Genomic DNA, 25,613 nt, shown 5'->3' on the forward strand with positions numbered 1-25,613 from the left:
GTGCAAGAGTAACTAGCTTTGTCGAGGGTCTATCTAAGACTGACAATCGCCCTCTACTCAACCTTGTCTTTGGTGCTGTGCTTTTTTTACTACCAATATCGGCAAGCATCATCTCATGGCAATCAACTCGCATCTGATGTGGAATCATTGACTTTCATTAACTATGGTTGCTATTCTTCTACCTACAGTTTACACGGATATCGGTATCCGGGATGCGAGATGCCCTGTTGGAAGAGCTCATTGTACAGTTTATCATCTTGACTAAACATTAAAGAAGAAGCCGGGATTTTTCTTTTTTTCCCGGGTTCAACTCCCGGCGGGAGAGAGTCCAGCCACCTGGGAGAGAAGGAACCTCCTTCGGGGCGGGTTAAAATTGCAGTGCAGTTGGCCCCCATCGAGGCTGTGCAAGCCAAGGGGGGGCCTCATTTTTTTCACGGCGAACCCCATTGGTTGTACTGATTAACTGGAAGAAGGTGGGCGTTGGCAACCGGGTAGTTGATCAGCTTCTATTGGAGGGAAGTGCTGAGTTTGTTGTATCTTACCTACCTGCTTGGGGCGGAGATGAAAGGATTGACGTAACCGGGAGACGAAAACCGACAGATTGAAGGTATCGCCTTGGAGAATGGAAGGTGAAGCATCCCGTTTCGACTGTGCCAATCGAGGCATTTGGTATCCATTACCCCCACTGGTTACGATACCCCGTGGTGTTCAAGCTACCTGACTCGGTATATCAATCCGCACATGATTGTCCACACCATTCACCGGCTCGACCAGACGAGAGCGGGCTCACCTCGTTGAACTGTGGATCCGTGGGAATCTAATTGATGGGCACAGAACCAAGGCACTTACTCGAATCATGCGATCGGGAGGAGAACAGCTCAGAGCAGGTTAAAATTGCAGTGCATCACTTGCAAACTGCAGCTTAAACAAGGAATTCCATTTGTCGTAATAACTGGCCGAAAGATTACGGTGGCACACGTATGCGGCACCATTGGCCTTATAAGCTTCCCTTGATAGTAGCTATTATAAGCTATTATCTAAGGTAGTGGCCATGTGCTGCCGTTATAGGTCTCTTTGGCTACTGTCGAAGTCAGACTCCGCTTGCTTCTGTTGGAGTGCTACTATGCGCGTCCTCGTACGCTGTTTAGATGTTAATTTGGACTCCCTTGGTGTTGGCTCTCGGCTAGGTCTTGGGTTATTTATACTTCTTGCCAGAGCGCTCCTAAGGTGCTACCGTAGAATTGTGTTGGTAGTTTGAGGTGGAGGATGAGAGGATTCACACGGCCTGCCCAAGTGCTGGGGGCCGGCTAAAATTGCTGTGAACAAGCCAATGCGTCGTGCCGACTGCCACGTCGAAAGAAAATCGAGCCTGTTTTGACTGCCGTCACCTCTCCTAGTCTCGATTACTCCTCTACCCATTAGGCGAGTAGTTGGGTTGGCTTTTGTTGGAGTGAAGTGTTGAATTTGTGGTATATCTTGGTGGTAGTTTGGGGCGGATGAGAGGATTGACGCAGCCTGTTCAAGCACCCGGGGCGGGTTAAAATTGCAGTGCAGTCGAAATCAGGTTGCTGTTGGGTCCATCACGTGATCCTCTAAGTGTGAATTCATTGAGTGTTGTTGGCAAGTGCGTGCTCCCCATTGGTCGTAATGATCGTGATATGTACATGTCCAACCGTCAACCAACCTCAAGGCTCTCCCCAGATCTCATCGGCAATCTCCCTAACCAAAGCAAGCTTCTTCCTCTCCTCCTCCTCGTTCAGAGGATACCCACTCTCATGGGTGCTGAATCCACACTGAGGGCTCACAGCAATCCTCTTCAGAGCTTCCTTCTGAGTCTCACCCGTACCCTTGGCGACCCAATCCGCAGCGCTCAGAACACGCTTCTTCATCTCCTCCTTATCCTCCAGCTGGGGCAACTTTGTGCTGATCACACCGACGACAACGTGCTTGTTGGTCGGGAGGTGCTGAAGGGGCTCGAAGCCTCCAGCGCGCTCAGTGTCGTACTCGAGGTAGAAGGTGTTGACGTTGAGATCGCGGAACAGCTTCTCGGCGATGATGTCGTACTTACCCTCGGCGAAGTGACGGCCGCCGATAAAGTTGCCTCGGCAGAGGTGAATGCCGGTGTGCATGTCGGATGGCAGCTTAGAGAGACAGTCGTTGTAGAGCTTGATATAGGCGTCCAGAAGGTCGTCGACGGTGCCGATGTTGTCGGAGTCGGCAGCCCAGCCGTCGCGGAACTTTTGGCTGCAGAAGTCTGAGACACCGTCAGTGATGGGTTTCTGAAGAATGAGGCCTTCACTTACAGGCCATGCCGGGGTCGTCGAATTGAACGTTGCGGAGGCCCGCCTTGTACAGCAGGTCCAGCTCGGCCTGGTACACCTTGGCAACATCCTTGAAGTACTCTTCATCGTTGGCATACACCTCTGGTGTGTAAGCCTTGCCCTGCTTGTATCGCATATGGAACCAAGCAGGCGTGATCAGGGTGAGCTTGATGGCAGGCCAATCCTCCTTGGGCACAAACTGCTGAATGAGACGCAGCTCATGCACGTTGGAAACAGACTTTTCAGGGTCGTGAGAGAGCTTGCTTCCAGCAATGACAGATTCGCCGGGCATGACCTGGCGATCCTTCTCAATCAGGCTCACCACGTCGGGATGGTACAGACGGAACAGGCTCGCCTCAGCGTCCTGCAGCTGCTTGGTGCCGACAAACTCATCCCACATGAGGCCCCAGAAGCGCGTGCGGGTGAACTCTCCGCTGGTGACGGCCTTGAAGCCAAGGTCCTGCTGCAGCTTGACCACGTCCTTGACAGCGGCTGTCTCGACCTCGGCGAGACCGGCGTCCTCCGGGGAGACGCCCTTCTCGCGGATCTGCTCTCTAACGTCTAGAAGACGCTGAGGACGTAGGAGGGAGCCCATGTGCTCAGCGCGGAAAGGTTTGGGAGCGGCCATTATGCTTATCTAGACGTGAATCTCAAGATGTCGCGTGCGTTGATTGCAGAGTAAAAAATTCAAGCTCCGTCAACGGAATGCTCGCCAAAAGATCATCCACCAAGAAGAGGGGCCGTTGCCCATGAGCCCATGCGGGGCTCACCAATGGCGGGGTCAGAGATGACCGAGATCTGACTGAGGAGGATCCTGTTGGACGGCAATTGATCCGCGTGCGCGTTCATCTTGGAAGGTTGGGTGCGTGATGTGGGAGGGGTAAATGCTAGGAAGGGCAATTGGCCGAGGTCTACAACGTCGTAGCGTTGAGTGAGATGGATGTCATCCTGAAGGATGCCTGCAGATGACTGACTTGAGAGTAAGCACTTTGGAGAGGGAGCTGGTGAGTTGACCATGGCTGATGAGGCATTGGGTGAGAAAAAGACAAGTTAAAAACGATGGTGCAAGCCACGGAAAAGGCCTCGACTTAATACACCTCAAATGAGAACCTTGACGTCCTCATACTGACATAAGTTTCGTGCTCCGTCACTGCTTACCTCGCATGGTGCGTGAGACACTCCCTCCCCTCTACGTACTGCAACTGGCGTCATTGCGCGCTGTTCATCTCACCAACCAATACAATCCAGCACCGGAAGACGCCTCAATACGATTCGCGTAACCGTGGCCATGGCCATGGAATAAATACTTTTTTTAAGTGGTAGACCGGCCCCCGCGGGCATGACATGGTCTCGCCGGCCGGTCGTCCGCGGAGCCCCGAAACGACCGGATCTCATGACTCCGGGTCGGGAACAGTTGCATACCCGCACGGGAGGTGTCCGTCGGGTAGATCATCTGCAGGGAATCGTTAGAGGATACGAGTCGGAGATTTTTTTTTTATCTAATTGTAAGATGAAATGGGGATATAAAGAGGTGCTCCCCTTCGTGGTCTGCTTACTCCTGATTATCCACTATGATATAAATCTCACCCATCTAAAGACGGACTTGCTTCACAGCATTGTACAGTAACACTGGCGCTTTTTTGTCACAAAATCATCATGCCGTCTCTACTTCGACGGAAATCCAAAGCTAGAAATGGCGATAGCAATATCACTCCGATCCCCGAGCCGCCAGCGCTTCCCTGGCTTGGACACATTGCCGAGTTCAAATCAGAGGATTCATTGCAAGATCTCACCCGGCTCCACGAGATCTATGGTGACTATTCAAGCTACTCATGCTTTAAACTTACAACTGACTTCAATAGGCGACATCTACAGATTACGCTTTCCCGAGGGAAAGTCATACATCCTGCTCGGCTCAAACAAACTCGTCAACGAAGTCTGCGACGAATCACGATTCCAAAAGTCCATCAACAACGAACTCTGGGAAGTCCGAAACCTCGCCAACGACGGACTCTTCACAGCAAAGCTCAGCGAGGAGAACTGGGGCATCGCCCACCGCGTCCTGATGCCTGCTTTCGGTCCTGTGAACATCAGGGGCATGTTTGACGAGATGTACGATATCGCGACGCAGTTGGCTCTCAAGTGGGCGAGACATGGTCCTTCGCAGGCTATCCTTGCTGCTGATGATTTTACGCGGTTGGCGTTTGATACTATTGCGCTTTGCAGTATGGACTTTCGGTTTAATTCCTTCTATCGCGACACGGCACATCCTTTTATCAGCAGCATGGGCGATGTTCTCACTGAGTCTGGGAAGAGGTTTCAGCGTCCTTCTGTGGCCAAGGTGTTCTACCGCGCCATAACGAAAAAGTACTTTCAAGACATCAAGATGATGCGGGAGGTCGCAGACGAAGTCGTGTCAGCTCGAAGAGCCAATCTCGACAGCAAGAAGAAGGACCTTTTGGCGGCCATGATGAACGGTGTTGATCCCAAGACGGGGAAGAAGATGAACGATGTCAGTATTACTGATAACCTCATTACATTCTTGGTTGCTGGTCATGAAACGACGTCCGGCACGTTGTCGTTCTTGTTTTACTCGTTGCTCAAGAACCCGGATTGCTACCAAAAGGCTCAGAAGGAGGTGGATGACATTATGGGAAAGGAGCCTATAACCGTTGAAAAGATCTTTAAGCTGAGATATATCCCGGCTGTGAGCAGCTTTCAACCTGTTTCCAGCTCCAACTAACTTCTTGCAGGCCCTTCGCGAAACACTCCGTGTCTGCTCCCCCATCCCCGGCGTCGCAATGGAAGCCCTCAAAGACACCCTCCTCGACTACAAGTACCCAATCGCAAAAGGCGATGTCCTCAGCCCCTTCCTAACAGTCGCCCATCTCGACCCCCGAGTCTTTGGCGAAGACGCACACCTCTTCCGCCCCGAACGCATGCTCGACGAAAACTTTGAGCGTCTCCAAAAAGAACATCCAAACTGCTGGAAGCCCTTTGGCAATGGTGTTCGAGCGTGCATCGGTCGGCCGTTTGCGTGGCAGGAGATGTTACTTGCTGTTGCGCTTCTGTTGCAGAATTTCAACTTTTCGATGGATGATCCGGGGTATAATCTGAGGATCGCGGAGACACTTACGGTTAAGCCGAAGGATTTTTATATCAGGGCTTCGTTGAGGCATGGGATGTCGCCTTTGGATTTGGAACACAAACTTCGTGGGACGACGGCTGAACCGACGGCTACGACGAATGGCGTAGCTAAGGACGAAAAGCACGAGGTTTCAGAGTCTGATGGGAAGAGAATCAGCATCTTCTACGGCTCCAATAGTGGTACATGTGAGTCCCTCGCCCAGCGTCTCGCAGCTGATGCCGCCTCCCACGGCTTCACCGCATCATGCATCGAATCCCTCGACGTCGCCAAGGAGAACCTGCCCACCAACCAACCCGTCGTCATCATCACATCCTCCTACGAAGGCCAGCCCCCAGACAACGCAGCGCACTTTGTCTCCTGGCTTAAGAACCTTGAAGGTACACCTCTTGACAAGGTGTCTTATGCTGTGTTTGGAGTTGGACATCGAGAGTGGTCTGCGACTTTCCACAAGGTCCCGAAGCTTGTCAACACTGAGCTTCAGGAACGTGGAGCTAAGCGAGTTGCTGAGATTGGTCTCACGGATACGTCGGATAGGGATCCGTTTACAGACTTTGAGACTTGGGAGGATAACGTCCTCTGGCCTGCTCTGCAGGAGGAGGGTCCTGATTCGGAACCCAAGATTGCGATGCCACAGACAGACTTGTCTGTTTGTGTCTCCATGCCTCGCAGTTCGACACTTCGCCAAGATGTCAACGAAGCAATCGTCACAGCTACCAGAGACCTGAGTGGCCCAGGGGTTCCTCTCAAGAAACATTTCGAGATTGCACTCCCCAGCGAGGTGTCTTATCGGGCCGGTGATTACCTCTGCATTCTGCCCATCAACCCCCGAGAAACCGTTTCTCGCGTGTTCAGGCACTTCAAGCTCTCGTGGGATGCCGTGCTTACCATCGAGGGAGAAAAGAGAGTGGCTCTTCCCATGAGCCTACCGACTTCTGCTTGGAACGTTCTCAGCGCCTATGTTGAGCTAGCACAGCCGGCTACCAAGAGGAACATCTTGTCCTTGGCAGAGTACACTTTGGATGCTGAGACTAAGCGGAGTCTTCAGGATCTCGCTGGTGACAAGTTGCAAGAGGAGGTCACCAAGAAGCGTGTCTCTGTCATGGATCTTCTTGAGCGATTCCCCAAGATTGAACTTCCTCTGGCTCCGTTCTTGACTATGCTGCCGCCAATGAGAATTCGTCAATAGTAAGTTCCGTTCTTATCCATGTTTAGAATGACTACTGACATCTTCTAGCTCCATCGCCTCTTCACCCTTGAAGAGCCCCCATCACGTCTCAGTAACCTATTCCATCCTCGACGAGCCCTCACTCTCCGGCCAAGGACGTCACATCGGGGTAGCGACCAACTATCTTTCCAATCTCAGCACCAACGATCTCGTTCACGTTGCCATTCGTCCCTCACACGTCGCCTTCCATCTTCCTCTCACACCCGAGACCACTCCCATCATCTGTGTCTCCGCTGGCGCTGGAGTTGGACCGTTCCGTGCTTTCGTTGAAGAGCGAGCTCAGCAAATGGCTGCTGGAAGAAAGCTGGCACCCGCGTTGCTATTCTTCGGTTGTCGTGGAAAGACAGACGATTTATACCGCGAGGAGTTTGACGCGTGGGAGAAGCAAGGTGCTGTGGTAGTAAAGAGAGCCTACTCACGCGAGACTTCAGAGGAGACAAAAAACTGCAAGTACGTCCAACACCGAATGGTGAAGGAAAAGCATGAAGTTGCTGAGCTATGGGACCGGGGAGCAAAGCTGTACGTTTGCGGTAGTCGTGATATGGGCAAGGCGGTTGAAGAGGCGTGTGTTGGGTTGTTGCAGGAACTCAACGATATGAGCGAGAAGGAGGCTAGGATGTTTGTTGAGGAGGTTCGGAACCAGAGGTTTGCTACTGATGTTTTTACCTAAAACGGGGTTTGTATGAGCAGTGTTTTGTTGGCAGCATAGGATACCCTCGCTCCTTGTGTTATTTAGCATCACGTTTTCATATTGTATTTCTTGATATAGTTATAGCCCGGTCCTTGATAGGATAGCTGAGCCAGAAGACAGTTCTCTCTCCATCATTTGATGTCTCCTCGCGTTTCCAAAACCTCACTCACCGCATATACGGTACATTGCTGCATCTCTTCCAATGGCACAGTCCGATCTCGATGCTATGCATTGTGACGTGTCTATTCATTTCGCAGCGACGGCCGTCAACCTGTAGGATCATATATGTGAAACCACCCATTCCGCTATTCCGCACTAATTTGAATGTGACAGCTCCGAAGCCGAGAAATCCGACCATGTTCACCAGCCACTGGCCAGTATGCCCGTCTCTGGGAAACGTCGATAAGATGCGCAGGGATACATGGAAACCATCAGCCGCACCCTTCATAATTCCAATCCTTGAAGGCTCGAACCAACAGTAATCTAGAGCTCGAAAATGTGGGAACTTTGTGGTCTTATTTGCGGAGTACGGATGACGATCTCCCGTTTCAAGGTGCACAGACGCCGCCGTTGAAACTGGCATGCAGGATCCGGAGCGTTTATTCAGTGCGGAATGAAATGAAGTGAGCTGTCAAACGCGGAATTGTCTCGCGGGCTCGTTCCGGGGTCATTCCATATCAAAATGATGAGGGTTTGAACTTTGTCTGAACTGATATATCTAATCTCTGGTTTCATCCTCCTTCTTTACTGCACTGCACTTTATATTCTACTCTGCCTGCAGGTTCGGGCTTGACAAATCCTTTCTTGATTATAAACCTTGATATCATTAAGAAGATGCTTGCCAAGCTTGCGTTCTGCCTGTTCCTTGCAGCGGCAAATGCTTGGACTCCCCAATCAAGGAGTTAGTTTTCTCGCATTCCCCAATGGGGTCGAAGGTTCTAACAAGCCGCAGGAGCCGCATACCACAACGGAGAGAAGTTGTCCGAACGATGGCTGCTGGGCTCTGACAAGATTCGAGGTGTCAACCTCGGTTCTCAATTCATCATCGAGCGCTGGATGGCTGAAGAGTCATGGAAGAAGATGAACTGCGGTCCTTACAACGACGAGTGGACTTGCGTTGAGGGTATCGGCCAGGCTGCTGCCGATAAGGCCTTTAAGAAACATTGGGAAACGTGGACGACTGAGGATGATATCAAGCAGATTGCAAGTCTCGGCTTGAACGCTGTCCGTATCCCGGTTGGGTTCTGGATGTATGAGGATATTATCAAGGAGGATGAGTATTATCCACGAGGTGGTATTTGGCATCTTGATCGTATCGTTGGATGGTGTAAAGACCATGGTCTTTATGTTATTATCGATCTTCATGGTGCTCCGGGGTCGCAATCTCCGAGCGAGCAGTTTACTGGTCATGTGAGTCCCCATCGTTCTCAAGGTACCATATTCAGACTAATATACCACAGGCTCTGAAGAACCCCGGATTCTACACACCCGAGAACTATGAGCGAGCTGCTAGATTCCTCGAATGGATGACGAAGCGAATTCACACCAACGGCAACTATACCACGGTTGGCATGCTCGAGGTAATGAACGAGCCTGTTCGTTCTGGAAAGTGGAAGGCTGAGGCTACCGACATGAGAAAGAATTTCTACCCCAAGGCCTTCCACCGTATCCAGGCTATGGAGGGTTACCTGGACATCGCTGAGTCTGACCGTCTTCACATTCAGTTCATGGTATGTTTTCTAACCACACCATGAATGATTCCTACTAATTGTCGTTTTGCAGGGCAAGTCATGGGGTGCAGGAGACCCTCGAGAATACCTCCCCGAGAGCGACCTCATCTTCTTCGACGCGCATCGCTACCTCAGCTTCGACAATCGCATCGCCGGCAACAAGAAATCATACATTGAAACAGCCTGTGACGACTTCATGGGCAAGAACGTGTTTGTCGGCGAGTGGTCTCTCTCCGTCAACAGCACTCTCAAGAACACGGACGAATTCAAGGTCGATGGACAAGAGACTTGGTACAAACATTATTGGGCTGCGCAGGTAGAGTCATTTGAAAAGTCGGATGGATGGTTCTTTTGGTCTTGGAAGTGTGATGGCAAGGTTGATTGGCGGTGGTGTTACAAGTCTGCCGTTGCTGCGGGTGTTATTCCAAAGGATGCTGGGCAAGCCGCTAGTATTAGTCCATGTTCCAGATACTGATGCAAGATGAGGATGCTTGGAGTAGAATACGAGATTTACATACAGATGCAATGTTGTTAGGACTCAGGAGAGGCATACTTGTTACCAGAACCCTTTAGCAATTTATATAGACAAACTCGACGCAGCTAAAATCACGGACAGCAACAAACAGATACTCGAGACTAAAGAGTGGCAGCCATCAAACACCAATAACTCTTAGAACCCTCCGAATAGTATCCTTCCCCGTGCTCGCAACTTCCTCAACCCTCAGTCTGAAGTCAGGATCCTGCTCGCTCTCTCGCGCCACATTCTCACTACGCACAAGATCAAAAGTCTCCTGCACAACATCCAGATACCTCAGAGCAGCCTCACGTATTGCTTCTTGAGATTCTTCGGCCTTGGCGCGGAAAGAGTCTCTAAACTCTCTCATCAAGTTGGTAAAGAGGTCCTGGCTGGAGAAGGCACACGACATAATGAACTTTCTTCGTCCGTCGCTTCCTTTTCCTAGAGATGGTGTTAGTATGATGTGTGCTGTGAGACTCAGGAGGCATACCGTATTCTTGGTTGCATCTTATGTATGAAGACTCCATTGCTCTTCCAATGTTGGAGCTTCTAACACCAGTGAGTGAGTCAATCCGAAGGAGTCTATCTGGTCAGCCACGGCATCTTTAAGTTCAAGATAACAGACCCTAGATCTTTGTCAAACTGTTCGTTGATTCGCTCAATAGAGTCGATAAGAAGCTGTTGTCGTCTGAATAAGGCTTCCATCAATGGTGCAACAGCATCATAATCTTCATCCAGTTCGGTTTCTACGCCCATTAGCCACATACTTTTTAACGGGTGGTTCACCTACCGAAACGCTCGGATGCTGCATCCAGCATCGTGTCAACTCCCTGAACGAGGCTGGTTTGTCGTTGCTGAAGACTGTTGCACAGGTCCTGCCACGGGTCCTTTACATCGTGGACCATTCCTTCAATGAGCTCCTCGTTCCAGTTGTGCCATCCAGCAGCGTCGGTGCAATGAGCTCCATACTGGCGGCAAAAGGCAGAATATGTCGCTAGGTTGTTAGTAATGGAAGAAATACTCTTTATGGAAGCTCACAATGATGCCACTGGAGATGGTCAGTAGTTTGTCGGTGCCATTGAAATGTTAACTTACCCCCTCCCATGCCCTCCCAGCACCCTTTGCCGACTCGCTCCATGAAGGGATTTGTCGACCTTATCCGTTAGCTGTTGGCCTACTAATAGAGGCTTAAACTCACGTCCGTATATGTGTGCCGCAAAGTCCTGATTGAACGAGTGGGCTACACGGTTAACGACGCTTGTACTCGATGTAAGGCCCTGCAGCATGTTAGTAACAGTCGGACTCTACCATGGCCTTCGTACCCTCCTCAGTTGTCTCTCCACATCGTCCAGCCTCCTGCAAAGCGCCTCACGGCGTTCTTCACTAGCGGTTCTTGCACCAGACTGAACCCACAAGTCTACTTGTGCCAGAAATGCCGGTATCTGGTCCTTGATGTAGCGTGTAGCAATGCGTCGTTGACTGTTTGCCACGATGGAGATGCAGTGCTTGCGAACCTGCAGAATTCCACTCAGCTGGAGAAATCGTGCCGAATCGGCCTTGGGCTCATTTCTGTTATCCCAATAGTCTTTGTTGCTGACGCAAAAGATCTTGATTTCGTCAGTGGAAACACGCTCATTGTATTTGCTCCTGAGCTCCTGCGTCACAAACGAGTTGCGAGTTGTAACCAGGTATTCCTTGAGCCTGGGAGAGTTAGCGAAAAATCTAGTATGCAGACCGATGACCTACTCAAACTCGTGATTCTTCCTGCGAGCCCTATTCAATGTCAGTCTCGGACCAAAAGCGCGGCTGTAATTGCAAGTACCTGATGTTTCTCTGTCGTGACCAAAGTTCCATTTGATCCTTCATTTCTTCTTCTGTTAAGTCATCATCTAAAACTCCTTGATAGTCGGAGAGATCTTCTTCAACTTCGTTGGCGTCTCTTTCGTCTGTGGCGATGGCATCCATGAGTTTTTTAATGGCCTTGGCTCGTTGACCTCTCCAGTCCCTGATTGCTTCCTCGGCAAGAATGTCCTATCATAATTAGCATCGGCCACGGGCGGTGAGAGTGTACCTACATCAGATCGAGTGCAAACAATGCCGACGTTTGAGAGGCGGGCTCTTCTGGCCAACTCAAACACTTGGTGGACACCTTCGTCGGTAACGGCACGGCCGATGTTGCAGATGGCAAAGATCTCGTTGCATGTTAAAAGATACCGCTCCGTGATCGTCCTACGAGCCGAATTTAGATCTCGAAGTCCTAGGAACCATTAGCAATGATCTCCGCAATCATTAGGAGCATACCTGGCAGGTCGACCAAAATCAAGCCTCGACTGAGAATGTGTGCGTTCAGAAAGACCCTATCACGTCAGCTATCTCCATTATGCTCCGGAGATGGATGACAAACTTTGTGCTTCGGATATACGGCCATTGAGCAGGTTGATTGCGCGAGGGTGGTTCCGAAGCTAGCTCCATCAAGGCTTTGGAACAAGCATCCTGCGAAAGCCCAGACTGCTTAGTGATGAAAACCGAAGGTCTCCCCCTCGCAGCCCATTGAAACAGTGTTTCGAGGACATCTTGCTCTGGCCGGTTGATGAGAAAAGCTTCATCAGTCAGCCGACCTCGAAACATGGCTCTAAAGGTGTCTCTGGCGAGGTTGGCGCTGTCCTCCGTGTCCCGTCTCTCGGCGGCATCCTCCATCTCGTCGCTGTGAAGATGGTAGTGCCGGTAAGATTGGAGCATTCCCGTGAGTTGTTCTCGGAGTTCATCCATGGTGAAGAGGTTAACTTCAATATCGAGAGTGTCGCGGTTGTGATAGTGGAATTCTGTCACGACACACGTACATGCCTCGCCACTGTTGCTCTGCTCTTATTAGTATCTGGAGCCCAGATCAGAGGGATGCACTTACAGTCCTGGCAAGGCCCTTCACGTCGAGGAGTGAGTTGAGCAAACTGCTTTTGCCTGAAACTGTTAACAACAGGCTACGATTGGGTTGATCTTCACTTACCAACACCTGAGTCCCCTACAAAGCCCACGGTTCGAGTCGATGGGTATTCAAACCTTGCTAGCTCGCCAGCCTCAGTATGAAGTCGCCGAATAGTCGACTCCGGACTATTGTGCAGCGAGGAACTGCCCAAAACGCCCTCGACAGTTGACATGAGTTGCTTGGCATCTCGAAAGGCCTGTTGAAACTCGGGAGAGTGGAATGCGTCCTGTGGGAGCTCCTCATCGAGAACATTGTGGGGCAGTCTATCGACAACTGAGCTTGACCGGCGAGAGCGGCGTCTTTGTCGAGGGGTCCCGGCTCTTGAGGAAGTGGGCTCGGGGGTGAGGGATACAGCTCGACTGTCAGATCCTCTAGCGACCCGATCGACAGCCTCAGCCACGTCGGAGAGATTATCGACACCATTTTGCTCTGAAAGCCGCATGGTATTCATGCCACGGACCACTTCGTCTTGGGATGAGCCATTCATGGATCTCACAGGAGTAGCTTGGGCCCTTATTGCGGGAGGAGGGGTTATAGAGACAGATGGGGTACGAAGCCTACTGATAGAGCTTCTTGGGGTTGAAGGACCCCCATTCGGCAGAGACTCAGTCTCGGTGGAAGCAATGGGGATATCAGCCATCTCGATAAGGTCTTGGGCAATCTCAACGGCAATAGGAAGGAATGAAAGAGGTATGTGAGGTGATGGATAATGTCCGAGTTTCACCTGGCTTTATTTAACAACTCTGGGGTGTGGGGAGCCGAGGAATCTCTTCACGCCAAGACTGTTGTTGGTTGTTGGTTGTTGGTCCTGCCCGTATTGCGCCACACCCGGGCGGTTAGATGCGACCCTGAATGTGACCAAAAGCCTCATTTGCCAATCACAGATGCTGTCCGGGTAGAACTGAGGCATTTCCCCGTCTCAGCTGTCTGCAGCTCGCTGATGAGAAGTGTAAAAACGGCAGCACAAGGCTCTTAGCTCTGAAGATAGTTTCAGCTCTAGACCTCTGTGTTTCAGGCCACGGCCTATTTTGAGCATGTTGGCGCGCGCATCTGTCTCTGATAAGCTCGAGTAGCTCAAGTCGCAGCCTTTACCCCTTTGCCGGCTCATCCGGGCAAAGCTGAGGCCATTCAACCTGGTCACACCATTCCCAGGACACCACCTTCTCGAAACGTTCAAGCATGGGCCCGGGGGACCTGGAATCCTGCGTTCAGAGATTTCAAGTTGTTTAGTAATGTTGGCCGTGATAATTGTCTCCCGAATTCATCTTGGTCTCATTTCTGTGCAGTCTTGATATGTAAGCTACGTTCTCCTTTTCTGACATCTCGACCATGACACTCAAGAACTATAATCTTGGATAACCGATGCTGGTGCTTTTGCTTTTGCTATGGGAACATACTCGATGTCAAGCCTGGGTGTTCTGTTAGCAATCCAAGTTCAAGGTATGCACTAAGAGAGAATGATGTACTCACCCAAAAGCTGCGGGCCCTCCATTCCTTAGACCTTCTCCCTCTGTCCACTGCGAGTTTCCAACCAAGACCACAACATGAACTCGAAGCCCGTATCGATAATCTTGTGTCCCAAGTGCCCTGCCGTCTTCAGCATCAAGCAAGCAGATGAGATCAGGCACACTGGCAAGGGTGACCTGGTCTTTGACTCGGAACGCCTGGATATTCTCGTTCTGGAATGTGATTCTGATTTCATTTTCGGTTGGCACCTCTGTGTCGAAGGGGACAATCTTGGCTGAGCCTTCTGTGAAAGCTCCGCGAACATGGCGCGTCACGCTGGTGATTTTGCCACTCAGGATCTTTCTTCCAGGATGAGTAGCGAGGATGCTGTCCACAATGTCTTGCTTCTCTGCTCTGGCTAGCTGTACAGCTCGGCCAAGTCGCCAAGCAAGAGAGATTGAAGACTGAACGGCGACTTGCTTCACCTGCTGGCCTGTTAATGCTCCAAGGGATATTCCTGCTGCCTGTCCCATCTGGACGCACACAGCGCGCAGCACATCCTCAATGTCTCGGTTGGAGTTCGATTGAACTTGCACTACCGTATTGCCCTTGCCGTCTGAAGCAGCTGCAGGTGCAAGTGATATACCCGCGTTATTAGGGGTAACTTGCCATAGGTTTGGATACGCGCGACCCATCAAATCGCCGTCAATGAGAGGTTTACCTGTCCAGAGCGCCGCTTGTATCCCTCTCATGCCATTTGAGCCTCCAATTTCGAGACTCATCACCGCAGTCAAGTCATCAAGGCCAAGACCTTGTGATCTTAGCACAGCGTTGACCGAGTTTTTGAGCTCTTCGCCGGATGGCAGTCGCTCTGAGAAGGTGCTTGGAGAGCCCATGACAGCAACGGCCGGGATGAATCCTTCGTCGGGCAAATTTTGGGGAGATATCACATCCACAGAGCCGCCAGCAGCAAATAGCTTCTTTACGCTGAGGTGGCTTGCGTAGACGTCTCCTCCACCGCCGCAACCAAGGATGGCGCAACCTTCTGCAATCAGGTCGAGGTCGATTTGAGATAGGGTCCATCGGCCGTGAACAATCTTTGGGCGGTAAGATGCGGTGAATATGGAAGGCGGTGATTTACCCTCGGCACTCAAAGATGGCTCTGTTATCGACGTGGAGGTTTCAAGCGTGTCGCCATTGTCGTCTTGCTCTGTATCCTGGGCCAACGACGAGGGCATTGTTTGGCTAGGCGTGAATCCTGTTGTTGAAAGCCTACCGACAGCTCGAACGTTGATATGAAGAGACCTGGTGCTGACGTAGGGAACCGGCAGGATAGTCTCCTCCACGACCTCAGGGTTGTCTGCCCCATTTTGACGAGCTTGAGAGATGGCTTGCTCTCGAACTCGTCTGACGGCTTCTTCCTCCGACTTGTCATCAGAGATGTGGACAATGGCATCACTGACACCCGAGACTCTTGCCATTGCTGCCCCAACAGCGTTGGCGACCTGGGCGAAGGGAGGCCGAATGATGTCTGATACGCCCTGTAGTTTGTTGGAGCAGAGGATACTGCCGCCTCCTACTAGGATAACTGGGACTTCCGCTTCGGTCGTCTTCATTTCGTCAAGCACTGTTGACAGGAGAAGATTAATCTTGTCTTTGACTTGGCCAACGACTGAGGATGGGATATCGGAAACCAGTGAACTGTCACCTAGACCCTCAAGCCCGCTGGCAACAAGTATATCAGTGGTAGTCAGTGTAGAACCTCCGAAGACTCGAGCCTGCCGTGTCAAGTCTTTTCCCACAGAACGGGGTCCAACAGTCACCTTCTGGGACTCGTTCAGTTGGACGACGGAGCCTCCTCCAACACCTATGCTGCGCAAATCGGAGACAGCAAAGTTTGTCCTCACCCCTGCTAGATGAGAGAATGCTGCTGCTGGGCGTGGAAGGCCCGATGGTTCTACAGCACAGACATCGGATGTCGTTCCGCCAATGTCGAGGACCAGAGCGCCCTGGTTGAGACGGTCTTGGATATTGGCGAGGAAGACGGCTCCTGTTAGCGAGTTTGTAGGACCTGATAAGAAGGTCGAAACGGGTAGAGCTGATGCATCTTCTGCACTGATTAGGGTGCCGTCATTCTTGGTGAGAAATCTGCTCTTTTGTTAGCAGTAGTACTGTAGTCAAAAGGTGAACTCACAAATTTGCAGAGAGATTTAAATCTCGAACCGACCTCTGAAACTGCCTGAGAGTTTTGCGTGCAAAAGGTAATATGGTTGCGTTGAGGATGGTGGCATTCTCTCTCTCAATGAACCCAATGCCTGCCACGTTGTGTGAAAGAGTAATGTTGGTGTCTTCTCCCAGGACAGAACGAAGAATCTCAGCGACCCTAGCTTCCTGGTGCAGTTCAGAGTCTATCGGAGAGTAAATCCCAATAATCGCAATATCTCTGATTCCTGCTTTCCGAATCTCTTCTGCTGCTCTTTTCACAGCATCTTCATCAAGGGGCGTAATGACTCTGCCATCAACTGGAGAGCGCAACTGCAGTCAGCAAGGATTGGAAATGGATGAAGGAAATACCTCTTACTCTCAAGGCCGCCGGGTAAGGACTCGCTGTATCCTTCAACAATCTCCCTCAGATCGTCAGGAAGACCTGCAAATGGAGGCACCTCCCTGCCATATGGCCCGCTCAGACGCAGAACAGCAATCTTGGCCAGTTTTCTGGAGTCCTTTTCGATGACAGCATTTATGAAATGCTAAAGAAAATGAGTGAATAGCTTCAGAAGACTATGGCACAGAGGGCTAACCGTAGTTCCGATATTGACGGCGATAATGTCGTCTCTGGCCTCCTGTGAAAGGCCGTGAATCACCCTTTTGAGAGATTCGTTGATACCATGGCTCGTGTCTGAAGTTGTAGGAATCTTTGCAGAGCCAAGTACGCTTTCAATTGGGCTTGTTTCGCTCAAGACCAGATCGATAGCCACCGCATCCGTGTTGGTGCCGCCTGGGAGGATGAGATATTAGCTCGTCATTTGTTCAATAGCTTTTCCCGGGTCTGCTTACCAACGTCTACCCCGATGATTGTAGGCATTGTAACGAACAACAAGTTTGGTGAGTGAGGTTATCTCCTATCAATCATAACAAGAATCGAACAACCCTGCAAGCTTGCTGCACATTAATAGCCGAGAAACTGGTATGACCTGCGGGGCCTTGCCAAGACGCGAGGGATCCTGTATCCGCAAGAGTCCATCCGTCGGAATGATGTGCTCACTAGCCCCCATGGCGAATCTGCGATAGGATGCCGGCATCGGCTTCTGGCAAGTTTTTGAACTCCAAAGACATTATTCCGCACAGTCACGGAACGATCTCTCGGACCTTTAAGCGAACAAGTTGATCGACTAACAATTCTATACATCCCTTGCGAAGCTAGGACGACGATGATGATGGCGTATCCTCATTTCATGCTGAATGAAGACAATTCTTAGTCTGCGAGCTGAATATCTCGTGGGCATTTGTTGGATACTCTCTATATGCATGTCGAGTAGAGAAGCATATGTTTACAGTCTGCTTCCCATTGATAGAGAAAAATTCAGTGCCAACTCGCTTTGATCCAAGTCTACCACCACCCAAACTTCCACACCTATCAGCGAAACAAATTTGTCCTTAGACTCTCAAATCCTGAGTCTCATGTCGGGTCTCAGCCTCAACAGGCCAAGCTTTGAACTCCAAAAGACCCTCGTCGTTACGAATAGCCTTTCCGTTGTTGCTGCACAAGAAATGTTAGCACGTTTCATGTATCAAGATCACAAATTGCTTCGTAAAGATGGGTAAACTCACATGTCTCGCTTAATCTGGAATAAGATGGCAAAGACGGTGACAATGGCCAGACCTATCATTCCGGCGCAAACCTGATATCCGACCTTGTAATGGGGCGCTACATGCGGTTGTTAGAAGATCAGAGTTTCGAGCAAGGATCGTGAACGCACCATCTACTGCAGGGAAGAGTAGAACCAGAGCCCAAGCATTAATGGCGTAGACCATGGTATTGCCGAGAGAAACGATTAGACCACGCAATGTTCCGTTACCCTGGCACACTTCATTCAACCAGGCGATTGTCAGAGACTGCGCAGGAAGGCCCGCCGTGATGAAGATGTATCCGATGAACTTGAGTGCCTCAGGAGCCTTCCATACGGCGACGAAGGCGTTTCCGGCTAGACAAAGCAACATGTTTGCGACAATGACCACTGGACGGTTTTGCAGCCAGTCCGAGATGATGCCACTGATGATGGAGTTTATCAGAGCAGCTCCTTGTCCGGCAGTCGGGATGTTGTTGATCTGAGGCACGGTGTATTTGCCGAGGTACTGGAGCCAGAGGTTGAAGTAGCCATCTCCCCAGGAGAAGGCACCATAGAGGCTAGAGCCCGTTAATTCTCATCTCATCGAATCTGGAATGAGAGTTCACTCACAAGTAACAAGTCACAAAGAGGTAGACATGCCAGGTTGTCCAAATACCCTTGAAGCGCGCCCAAGTGATCTTCTGTACTGGTCGGCGGCCGACACGGTCCATTCTCGCGATTGCCAGATCGACTTCCTGGGAAATTATCAGCTAGTGAGACCATCAAGCGAGAAGACGGGACTCACCGATGGCTTCAGCCACTTTGCTCTGGTATCCCTTGGTTGATCGGGAAGAGCGTAAAAGCCCCAAATGGCAATGGGAAAGGAGATTATTCCATCAAAGATAAATAGCCACCTATACACAACACAATTAGCAAGGCCCAAGAGATCTTGGCAACTGTAATCGAACTCACCTCCAACTCGCCATGCCCTTTCCATTCATGTTGGTGTAGAGACCCGCTTGGATGTAACCAGAGAACATACCGGCTACTCGGGCAGAGACTTCATACAAAGCCATTCGCTTACCGAGCTCCGAAGGGGTATACCAAGCGCCAAGGAGGGCAGCGAAACCAGGAAAAGCGATTCCCTGGAAGAAACCAATAGCAAAACGCAAGCCATATACCTGAAAAAAGATCAGCTTCAGAGTGTCCTATTGAAGAGTGGTGCCTACTGTTTCAGCATTCTTAGCTCCGGCAATACCCATCACAAGAACGGTCCAAGCAAGCTCGCAGGTTGGCATGAGCAAGGACGGTCTGACACGTGTAGAAAGCAACATCAGCGGCACTGTCGGCTTCGTTAGTTGAGAGACTTGATCATGTGGAAATCACTGACCTGCTCCCGCAATAATACCACAGTTGAATGTAGTTGAGAAGTAGTTCAGCTCATTCCCAAAGAGTGACAGCTGCGAGATGGGTTAGCATTGATGAACCCCCCATTCAGCTGTGGGTCTTACATCCTCTTGCATGCCAGAGACGTAGGCATTGCTGGTACGAAAAGGTCAGTGCTCAAGAATGTGGGAGGCATCAAGAAGATCCTACCCGATGTTGGTGTTGTCCAAGGTCTGCATGAAACACGAGAGAGCAGTGTAAGACCTGTAAAGGTTAGAAGGGAGCCCCTGCAGAACCGTGAAAGTGCGTACATGAGAAAGATGTCAAGCTTGCGAACCAGCCTTCGATCCTCATCCTTGTTGAAGTAACGAGGCAGCTTGAACCCAAAGACATATTGCCGGTGCTCCTCTGTGGAAGCGTCGTCTCGGTCAGAGTTGCGGACATCAAGTGCAACCGGCACAAGGCCGTTACCCTTTGCGTCGGGATCGTCAGATGCCGTGTGGGAGCCCATTGTAAGCCCTGTGTACCCGAGTGTTTGGAACGTTGGACGGTGGCATGCATCTTGACCCGGGAATCTGGGTGATATACCTGCAGATTGGGGGCGAGGCTAAACAGTCTAGGCCTAGCAGGTAATGGCGAATTCTACCCAGGCAATGAGGCGAAAGATATCATCTTGCTGTGGAGATATTGATCCTTCGATGGATGTTGCCTGCCGCGATGCCTACCCGGCATATGTTTTCTAGCGTTGGGAACTATACGCGAGCCAAAGACGACACGATAAGGCAAGATGCAAAACAAGCGTCGGATTGCGAATTTGCCAAATTGGGCAATACGAAGCGGTTTGTCAAGGATGTCGATATAACGACGATGGACCAAAGTGGAGTTTGGGAATAAGCGATCCGAACTATTTCCACGGAGTCATGCATCCGCTTAAACGGTGGGAAGCGACATCGGATACCGTGATTGATAATACATTGAGTGATCCCACTTGGCCTTGCCTCCCTTGTCTTGAGCTAGGGGAGAGTAGTGTAAGCGAGACGACTTCATATCACCGACTCTCTGTAGACAGCACGTTATTCAGAGAACCAAGATGACGAACTCCGGGACAGAAAAGAAGAAACGCATCTATCTCAATGCCTTTGACGCTTGCACCGTGGGCCATACCAGCCCCGGGCAATGGCGCAACCCGATAGACCGGTCGGCAGACAAACGGGACCTCGACTACTGGCTTGAGACGGCGAGGCTGCTAGAGAAGGGGAAGTTTCTGTCATACTTCTTAGCTGACACAGTGGGAGGCTTCGATGTGTACAAGGGCAGTCGAGATCCTGCCATCAAGATAGGATCAGAGTTCCCCGTCACAGACCCTTTCGTTGTAAGTCCATCGAGCCGATGAGTCGCTGGGAGTGCCACTAAATTTTGGTGACAGCCCATTTCAGCCATGGCAGCCGTGACAAAATCACTGGGTTTTGGCGTCACTGCATCAACAAGCTATGAGAGGCCGTTCTTGCTTGCACGCCGCTTCTCAACGCTCGATCACTTTACCAAAGGTCGCATTGGATGGAACATTGTCACATCCTGGAACAAGGCCAGTGCGCTGGCTATGGGACTGACGGACATCATTCCTCATGATGAGCGTTACGCAGCAGCTGATGAGCTGATGGGACTTTTATATCAGTAAGTATTGAAAACAGTCGGTGTTGCCGGTCAGCATGCTGATATCAGCAGACTCTGGGAGTCTTCTATCGCCGATGACGCTGTAGTAAAGGATAAGGTATCCGAGACTTATATCGATCCGTCCAAGGTCCGAACGATCAAGCATGAAGGGAAGTACCACAAGCTGGAAAGTCCGTTCATCGTCGACCCAAGCCCTCAGAGGACACCTTTCCTCTTCCAAGCCGGAACTTCCCCGTGAGTACTTGCCACAAAGACACATTTTACATGACTTGATCTGAATGCTTCGCAGTGCTGGATCGGCCTTTGCAGCCAAGCATGCTGAAGCCATCTTCATTGCTGGCCACGTCCCAGGCACCTTGGCACCCAAAGTTGCCAAGATTCGACAGTTGGCTGCGGAACAAGGACGGGATCCTCAGAGCCTAAAGTTCTTTCAATGCCTCACAGTCATCCTCGGTGAGACGGACGAAGATGCTCAGAAGAAGTTGGAAGAGATAAAGAAGTACCAGTCCATAGAGGGTGGCCTAGTCATCTTCAGCGCTTTTACTGGTATCGACCTCAGCAAATACGATCTTGACGAAGAGATAAAACCTGAAGACAGCAAATCTTCAGCAATCATTCAGTCAGCATTCAGCAATCTTTTCAACGAGGAGCAGGGAACCGGAAAGTGGACACCTCGGCGAGCGGCGGAGGAACTCTCAATCGGTGGCAACGGAGCTGTTCTTGTTGGAAGCCCACAGACTGTAGCCGACGGGATGGAACGATGGGTTAGGGAAGCTGATGTTGATGGCTTCAACTTGTCTCCTGTGGTGCAGCCGCAATCTTGGCAAGATATTGTCGAGTTACTTGTGCCGGAACTGCAGAGGCGGGGGATCTACTGGGATGACTATGAGGTTCCGGGAGGTACGCTGAGGGAGAATGCTCAGGGTAAGGGGAATAGTCGCTTGAGAAGTGATCATGCCGGAAGTACATATGTATTTGATGCTTCGAAGAAGGAATAGATGTATCACTGGATACATCAATAGTACGAGATCAATGGTACAAGTAAAATTTGATCTAATCAATTAATGTGTGGTGTGAAGTCTATGGCAACCACAGCGCAGGTCCATCGAAAGAATTATCTATGGGGATTGCATAACTGTGTAGCCTTCAGTCAAGCCCGAGAAAGGATAAAATCCGTGTTGATATGAGCCAGAGCAGTAGCCTTTAGATCAAGGAGTCCTGCAATGACTTCCTCCAACGTGTCAGGGCCTTATGCACCTCCAGGAGGAAGAAGGCCCTTGATAGGCTCGCCATCACGACGACCACAAGACGTGAGCTCGAAAACTTCTCCAACCGCAATTCCACTATTAAAGTCTGCCATGACCTCGACGATGTATGCCTCGTAGTTGATGTGGAAGAGCTCGGGAATGGTTGTTGCGAATTTGCTACGCAATTATTAGTGCTTGTACTTCTTGGTCTTTTAAGAGACTTACCCAAGACCAAACCCGTGCAGGGCGTTGTTCTCGTAGTGAAGGATCGCGTCGACTTCGAGGCTCAGGGTTTCGTTTTCGGCGGTTTGAAAGATGTATCGGTTCTGGTAGAACTACACATAAGTTAGCATTTCTCCAGCTTTCAAGAATATACATTCCACTCACACTGTTCTCTCCCGCTTCGTTGAGCGCAACTCGCTCATACGCAGCACCAACAGGCAGAATATCAGCCTCAAAGGCACCGGTGGCCTTGCCACCCTCAACATTAGGAGCCAGGGCAGTCATGCCATCCGGAGTGGAAACGTTTGCTGGGAGCGTCACGCGAAGATCCAGCTGCAGAAAGGACGACGTCTTGGGAGGGTTGAAGACACCGGCGTCAGTCTGGCCTCGACGGACGACTCGTTCAAGACCCAGACTGAGTCCGAGTTGGATGAAAAGAGGCGAAACGAAGAGGACGGCACGCATTTTGAGATAGTTGTAGTTGTTTGGTTTTGTTGAATTGCTGGTTGCTCCGCTGCTGTTGGCTGATGCTTCGAGTCTGTTGACATTTTCCAACTCCTTCCATCCTCGACTTTATATACTTTCTCTCACAGAGAAATCTGCGGATTTCCATATCCTCGCTGCTCGCTTTTCGCTCTCGCCTGAAGTTGAAATCAAGCTCTCGCTATAGCATCGCCCTCAGTCATGGCGACCCATGGATTTCCACACTGACGCTAGTTCTTACATCCATGTCCGGAAGAACGCCAGATAAGCGAATGAAGCTTGCAGAACGTAGGAAATGGGTCCTCGCAGTAAGATTTTAGCATGGGGCTGCGCCAGCACCCATCATCTTGACTTTTATTCAAGCTTACTTGTCGGCGCCATCCGGTCTTAACGCCGATGAGAGATAATTAGACCCTTGTTCAGGGCTGTGTTCCAGAAATGGTGCGGCTGGGTTACCATGGCCAATGAGAACTACATCTCAAAATGCAGTAATTAATGTAGGGCTGGAAGGTAAGCAAGAAGTGACACACGTCTGTAAGAATGTATTTTAAGCCATGGGTAATGTAACCAGGATTGGAAACCTGGAGGCTTGTCGATGTAGCTATCTAATGAGTTATCGGATACTTCTTGGACAGATACAGGATGACCAATGTCAAGACAATCTCGAGAGCAAAGAACATGGTCGCCATCTCATAACCAATAGGGAAGTGAGGAGCATCTCCTGTGTTGTAAATCAACAGAGGCACCCAGGCTTGGAACGTGAAGGCTGCGGTTTCAACCACGCCAATGACAAGGGCGCGGTGTTCCGCCGAGTATGACAGCACCTCGTTGATCCAGGTGATGATTAGTGCACCAGCACCAGTCTCACAGAAGGTCAGTAGCCATCCTGTCATCATGGCAGCGAGGTTGTCCTCGGGCCATACAGATAGAATGATGGTGCCGATGATAGAGACCAGACAGGCGGCAATGACAAGGGGCCATCGCAGACCAATGGCATCCGAAGTCCAGGCGTATGTAAGAGTGCAAGCAATCTGCAGTCCATATCCAGCGCTGGGAATAATGTTGACCTCTTCAGTACTCCACCGGCCCGTCGCCTTCAACCAAAGGTTAAAGTACGAGTAAATCTTGATACCAAGAACGTGGGCGATGAAGATGGCGCAGAACAGGTATACGTGCCAGGTTGAAAGAACTCGGCGGATGATCCCCCAAGTGAGCTTCTTCATCGGAGCTCGACCTTGCTTGAGCATGCGGTCGTTGGCCATTTGAAGGTCTTCGGGCTTGAGCCATCTGGCCTTGGATGAGTTTGGAGAGTCGGGGATGGCCCAGTAACCGTAGAGGCAGATGGGAATACCGATGATGCCTATTGCAGTGTAAGCCTCTTGTGAAAGATTGTCAAAGTGTTCATTGCATACCATCGAAGACAAAAAGCCACTGCCAAGCCCGAAGGCCACTTCTTCCATCCATACCCGAGTAGAGAGCCGCTTGAAGATATCTACGCACCATGTCAGCCAAATTCAAACAAGCTGTCTGTTTACTTACCCTGAAAACATCTGAGCAGCACTAGAAGAAGCCTGAAAAATACAAGCTCTCTTCCCCAGCTCCATCGGCGTATACCAACTCCCAAGCAAAGTCATGACACCAGGATAAGCCGAAGCTTCAAGCATACCAACGATGAAACGTAATCCGCAGAGTGTCTTGACGTCTTTGGCACCCGCCATGCCGATGACGATGAAACTCCAGATGAGCTCGGCGGTGGGCAGCCAGATTGAAGGGCGAACTTTGGTGATGATGATTTGGGAGGGGAGTTGGCCGATGATGTAGCCGACTGTCCAGAAGGTGCTCAGGTAGTTGAGGTCGTTTCCTGTCATGTTGAGGTCTTCTTTCATTCCTGAGACGTAGGCATTGCTGACCTGTATAGCTGTAAGCCACCTTCAATGCACCTTTGAAACAGTGGATTGTCACTCACGTTGGTTTGGTCAAGATATTTGACGAAATATGCAATACAGCAGTAGGTCAGGATCCACCAGTCAAGTTTGCCAATGAGTTTCCTTTCCTCCGGTGACTTGTCAAAGGTGTCCCAAAGCACAGCCAGGATCCGTTTCTTCAAAGGTCGACGTTCTTGCTGCTGAGGCGACTCATCATACTCGTCGCTGGTCGTCCTCTCATGAACGTCGGCATGTTTCCCGCCGACATATTGTTGGTTCAAGCTGTTGCTTGGACTTGGAGAGATATTCATTGTCAACGATATTAGAATAATTGCCAATGATATTAGAATGGCAACCTTGACAGTACTGTTCGTCTTGAAAAGCAAGATAAAAATTTATATCCGGGCATCCTGATGCCAATCCTCTTAAATACTCGACCGCAAGTTTGCTATCTCCGGTATGTAAGTCACCCCACACAACCTCAAGAACGTGATTGATGTCGACAATTGCGAACAACTGGGTATACCCAATCATTGAAACTCTGGTAGGCGATATGTAAGCGACGAAGGATCTGCACAACGCTATCAACCGGAGGAAGGCCGACCATTTTTAGCCTGGAGGGCAAAAGTCGGGTCGGAACCGCGCCGATTCACTGCCGGAGACATCTCGCAATACCCCTTTCGGGTAAGAATCAGCGGGACTATCCCGAATGCTCTACCCTAGTTGTTGCAACTCAGTTCCCATGGAACAAGGACTATATCATGGGTATTCCTCTCCTGATCCGG

At 50.6% G+C, this 25,613-nt stretch overlaps 9 protein-coding genes across 9 annotated transcripts; 3 read left to right on the forward strand and 6 right to left on the reverse strand.

Annotated features, from left to right (window-relative positions):
• Positions 1-1,685: 1,685 nt before the first annotated feature.
• On the reverse strand, positions 1,686-2,949 carry NCS57_00527700 (Meth-synt-2 domain-containing protein; the record flags this gene model as incomplete). The annotated part of the gene is made up of 2 exons (XM_053055208.1): positions 1,686-2,254; positions 2,304-2,949. The coding sequence occupies 2 exons, from the start codon at positions 2,947-2,949 to the stop codon at positions 1,686-1,688; spliced, it is 1,215 nt and encodes a 404-aa protein (XP_052914163.1).
• Positions 2,950-3,977: 1,028 nt separating this feature from the next.
• On the forward strand, positions 3,978-7,364 carry NCS57_00527800 (Bifunctional cytochrome P450/NADPH--P450 reductase; the record flags this gene model as incomplete). The annotated part of the gene is made up of 4 exons (XM_053055209.1): positions 3,978-4,134; positions 4,184-5,028; positions 5,075-6,654; positions 6,704-7,364. 4 exons carry the CDS (start codon positions 3,978-3,980, stop codon positions 7,362-7,364), a joined length of 3,243 nt encoding a protein of 1,080 aa, XP_052914164.1.
• An 855-nt stretch (positions 7,365-8,219) lies between these two features.
• Positions 8,220-9,590, forward strand: NCS57_00527900 (Cellulase domain-containing protein; the record flags this gene model as incomplete). The annotated part of the gene is made up of 4 exons (XM_053055210.1): positions 8,220-8,286; positions 8,338-8,795; positions 8,846-9,115; positions 9,168-9,590. The coding sequence occupies 4 exons, from the start codon at positions 8,220-8,222 to the stop codon at positions 9,588-9,590; spliced, it is 1,218 nt and encodes a 405-aa protein (XP_052914165.1).
• A 178-nt stretch (positions 9,591-9,768) lies between these two features.
• On the reverse strand, positions 9,769-13,255 carry NCS57_00528000 (Dynamin-N domain-containing protein; the record flags this gene model as incomplete). Its single annotated transcript, XM_053055211.1, has 15 exons — positions 9,769-10,073; positions 10,123-10,214; positions 10,258-10,378; positions 10,423-10,626; positions 10,671-10,680; positions 10,728-10,786; positions 10,831-10,909; positions 10,955-11,333; positions 11,379-11,405; positions 11,455-11,663; positions 11,708-11,889; positions 11,934-11,989; positions 12,037-12,491; positions 12,538-12,590; positions 12,637-13,255. 15 exons carry the CDS (start codon positions 13,253-13,255, stop codon positions 9,769-9,771), a joined length of 2,850 nt encoding a protein of 949 aa, XP_052914166.1.
• Positions 13,256-14,081: 826 nt separating this feature from the next.
• On the reverse strand, positions 14,082-17,146 carry NCS57_00528100 (uncharacterized protein; the record flags this gene model as incomplete). Its single annotated transcript, XM_053055212.1, has 5 exons — positions 14,082-16,209; positions 16,256-16,583; positions 16,643-16,811; positions 16,863-17,059; positions 17,119-17,146. 5 exons carry the CDS (start codon positions 17,144-17,146, stop codon positions 14,082-14,084), a joined length of 2,850 nt encoding a protein of 949 aa, XP_052914167.1.
• A 572-nt stretch (positions 17,147-17,718) lies between these two features.
• NCS57_00528200 (MFS domain-containing protein) lies at positions 17,719-19,788 on the reverse strand (the record flags this gene model as incomplete). Its single annotated transcript, XM_053055213.1, has 11 exons — positions 17,719-17,821; positions 17,893-17,989; positions 18,042-18,469; positions 18,522-18,646; positions 18,697-18,805; positions 18,864-19,072; positions 19,121-19,233; positions 19,282-19,351; positions 19,403-19,433; positions 19,488-19,541; positions 19,589-19,788. The coding sequence occupies 11 exons, from the start codon at positions 19,786-19,788 to the stop codon at positions 17,719-17,721; spliced, it is 1,539 nt and encodes a 512-aa protein (XP_052914168.1).
• Positions 19,789-20,367: 579 nt separating this feature from the next.
• Positions 20,368-21,949, forward strand: NCS57_00528300 (Bac-luciferase domain-containing protein; the record flags this gene model as incomplete). Its single annotated transcript, XM_053055214.1, has 4 exons — positions 20,368-20,649; positions 20,704-20,951; positions 21,003-21,185; positions 21,241-21,949. 4 exons carry the CDS (start codon positions 20,368-20,370, stop codon positions 21,947-21,949), a joined length of 1,422 nt encoding a protein of 473 aa, XP_052914169.1.
• Positions 21,950-22,200: 251 nt separating this feature from the next.
• NCS57_00528400 (uncharacterized protein) lies at positions 22,201-22,885 on the reverse strand (the record flags this gene model as incomplete). Its single annotated transcript, XM_053055215.1, has 3 exons — positions 22,201-22,375; positions 22,424-22,533; positions 22,586-22,885. 3 exons carry the CDS (start codon positions 22,883-22,885, stop codon positions 22,201-22,203), a joined length of 585 nt encoding a protein of 194 aa, XP_052914170.1.
• A 623-nt stretch (positions 22,886-23,508) lies between these two features.
• NCS57_00528500 (MFS domain-containing protein) lies at positions 23,509-25,139 on the reverse strand (the record flags this gene model as incomplete). Its single annotated transcript, XM_053055216.1, has 4 exons — positions 23,509-24,263; positions 24,316-24,395; positions 24,443-24,813; positions 24,870-25,139. 4 exons carry the CDS (start codon positions 25,137-25,139, stop codon positions 23,509-23,511), a joined length of 1,476 nt encoding a protein of 491 aa, XP_052914171.1.
• Between the last annotated feature and the right edge of the window lie 474 nt (positions 25,140-25,613).

This window comes from Fusarium keratoplasticum, chromosome 4 (genome assembly GCF_025433545.1).
Source record: "Fusarium keratoplasticum isolate Fu6.1 chromosome 4, whole genome shotgun sequence".
Classification (NCBI taxonomy): Eukaryota; Fungi; Ascomycota; class Sordariomycetes; order Hypocreales; family Nectriaceae; genus Fusarium; species Fusarium keratoplasticum.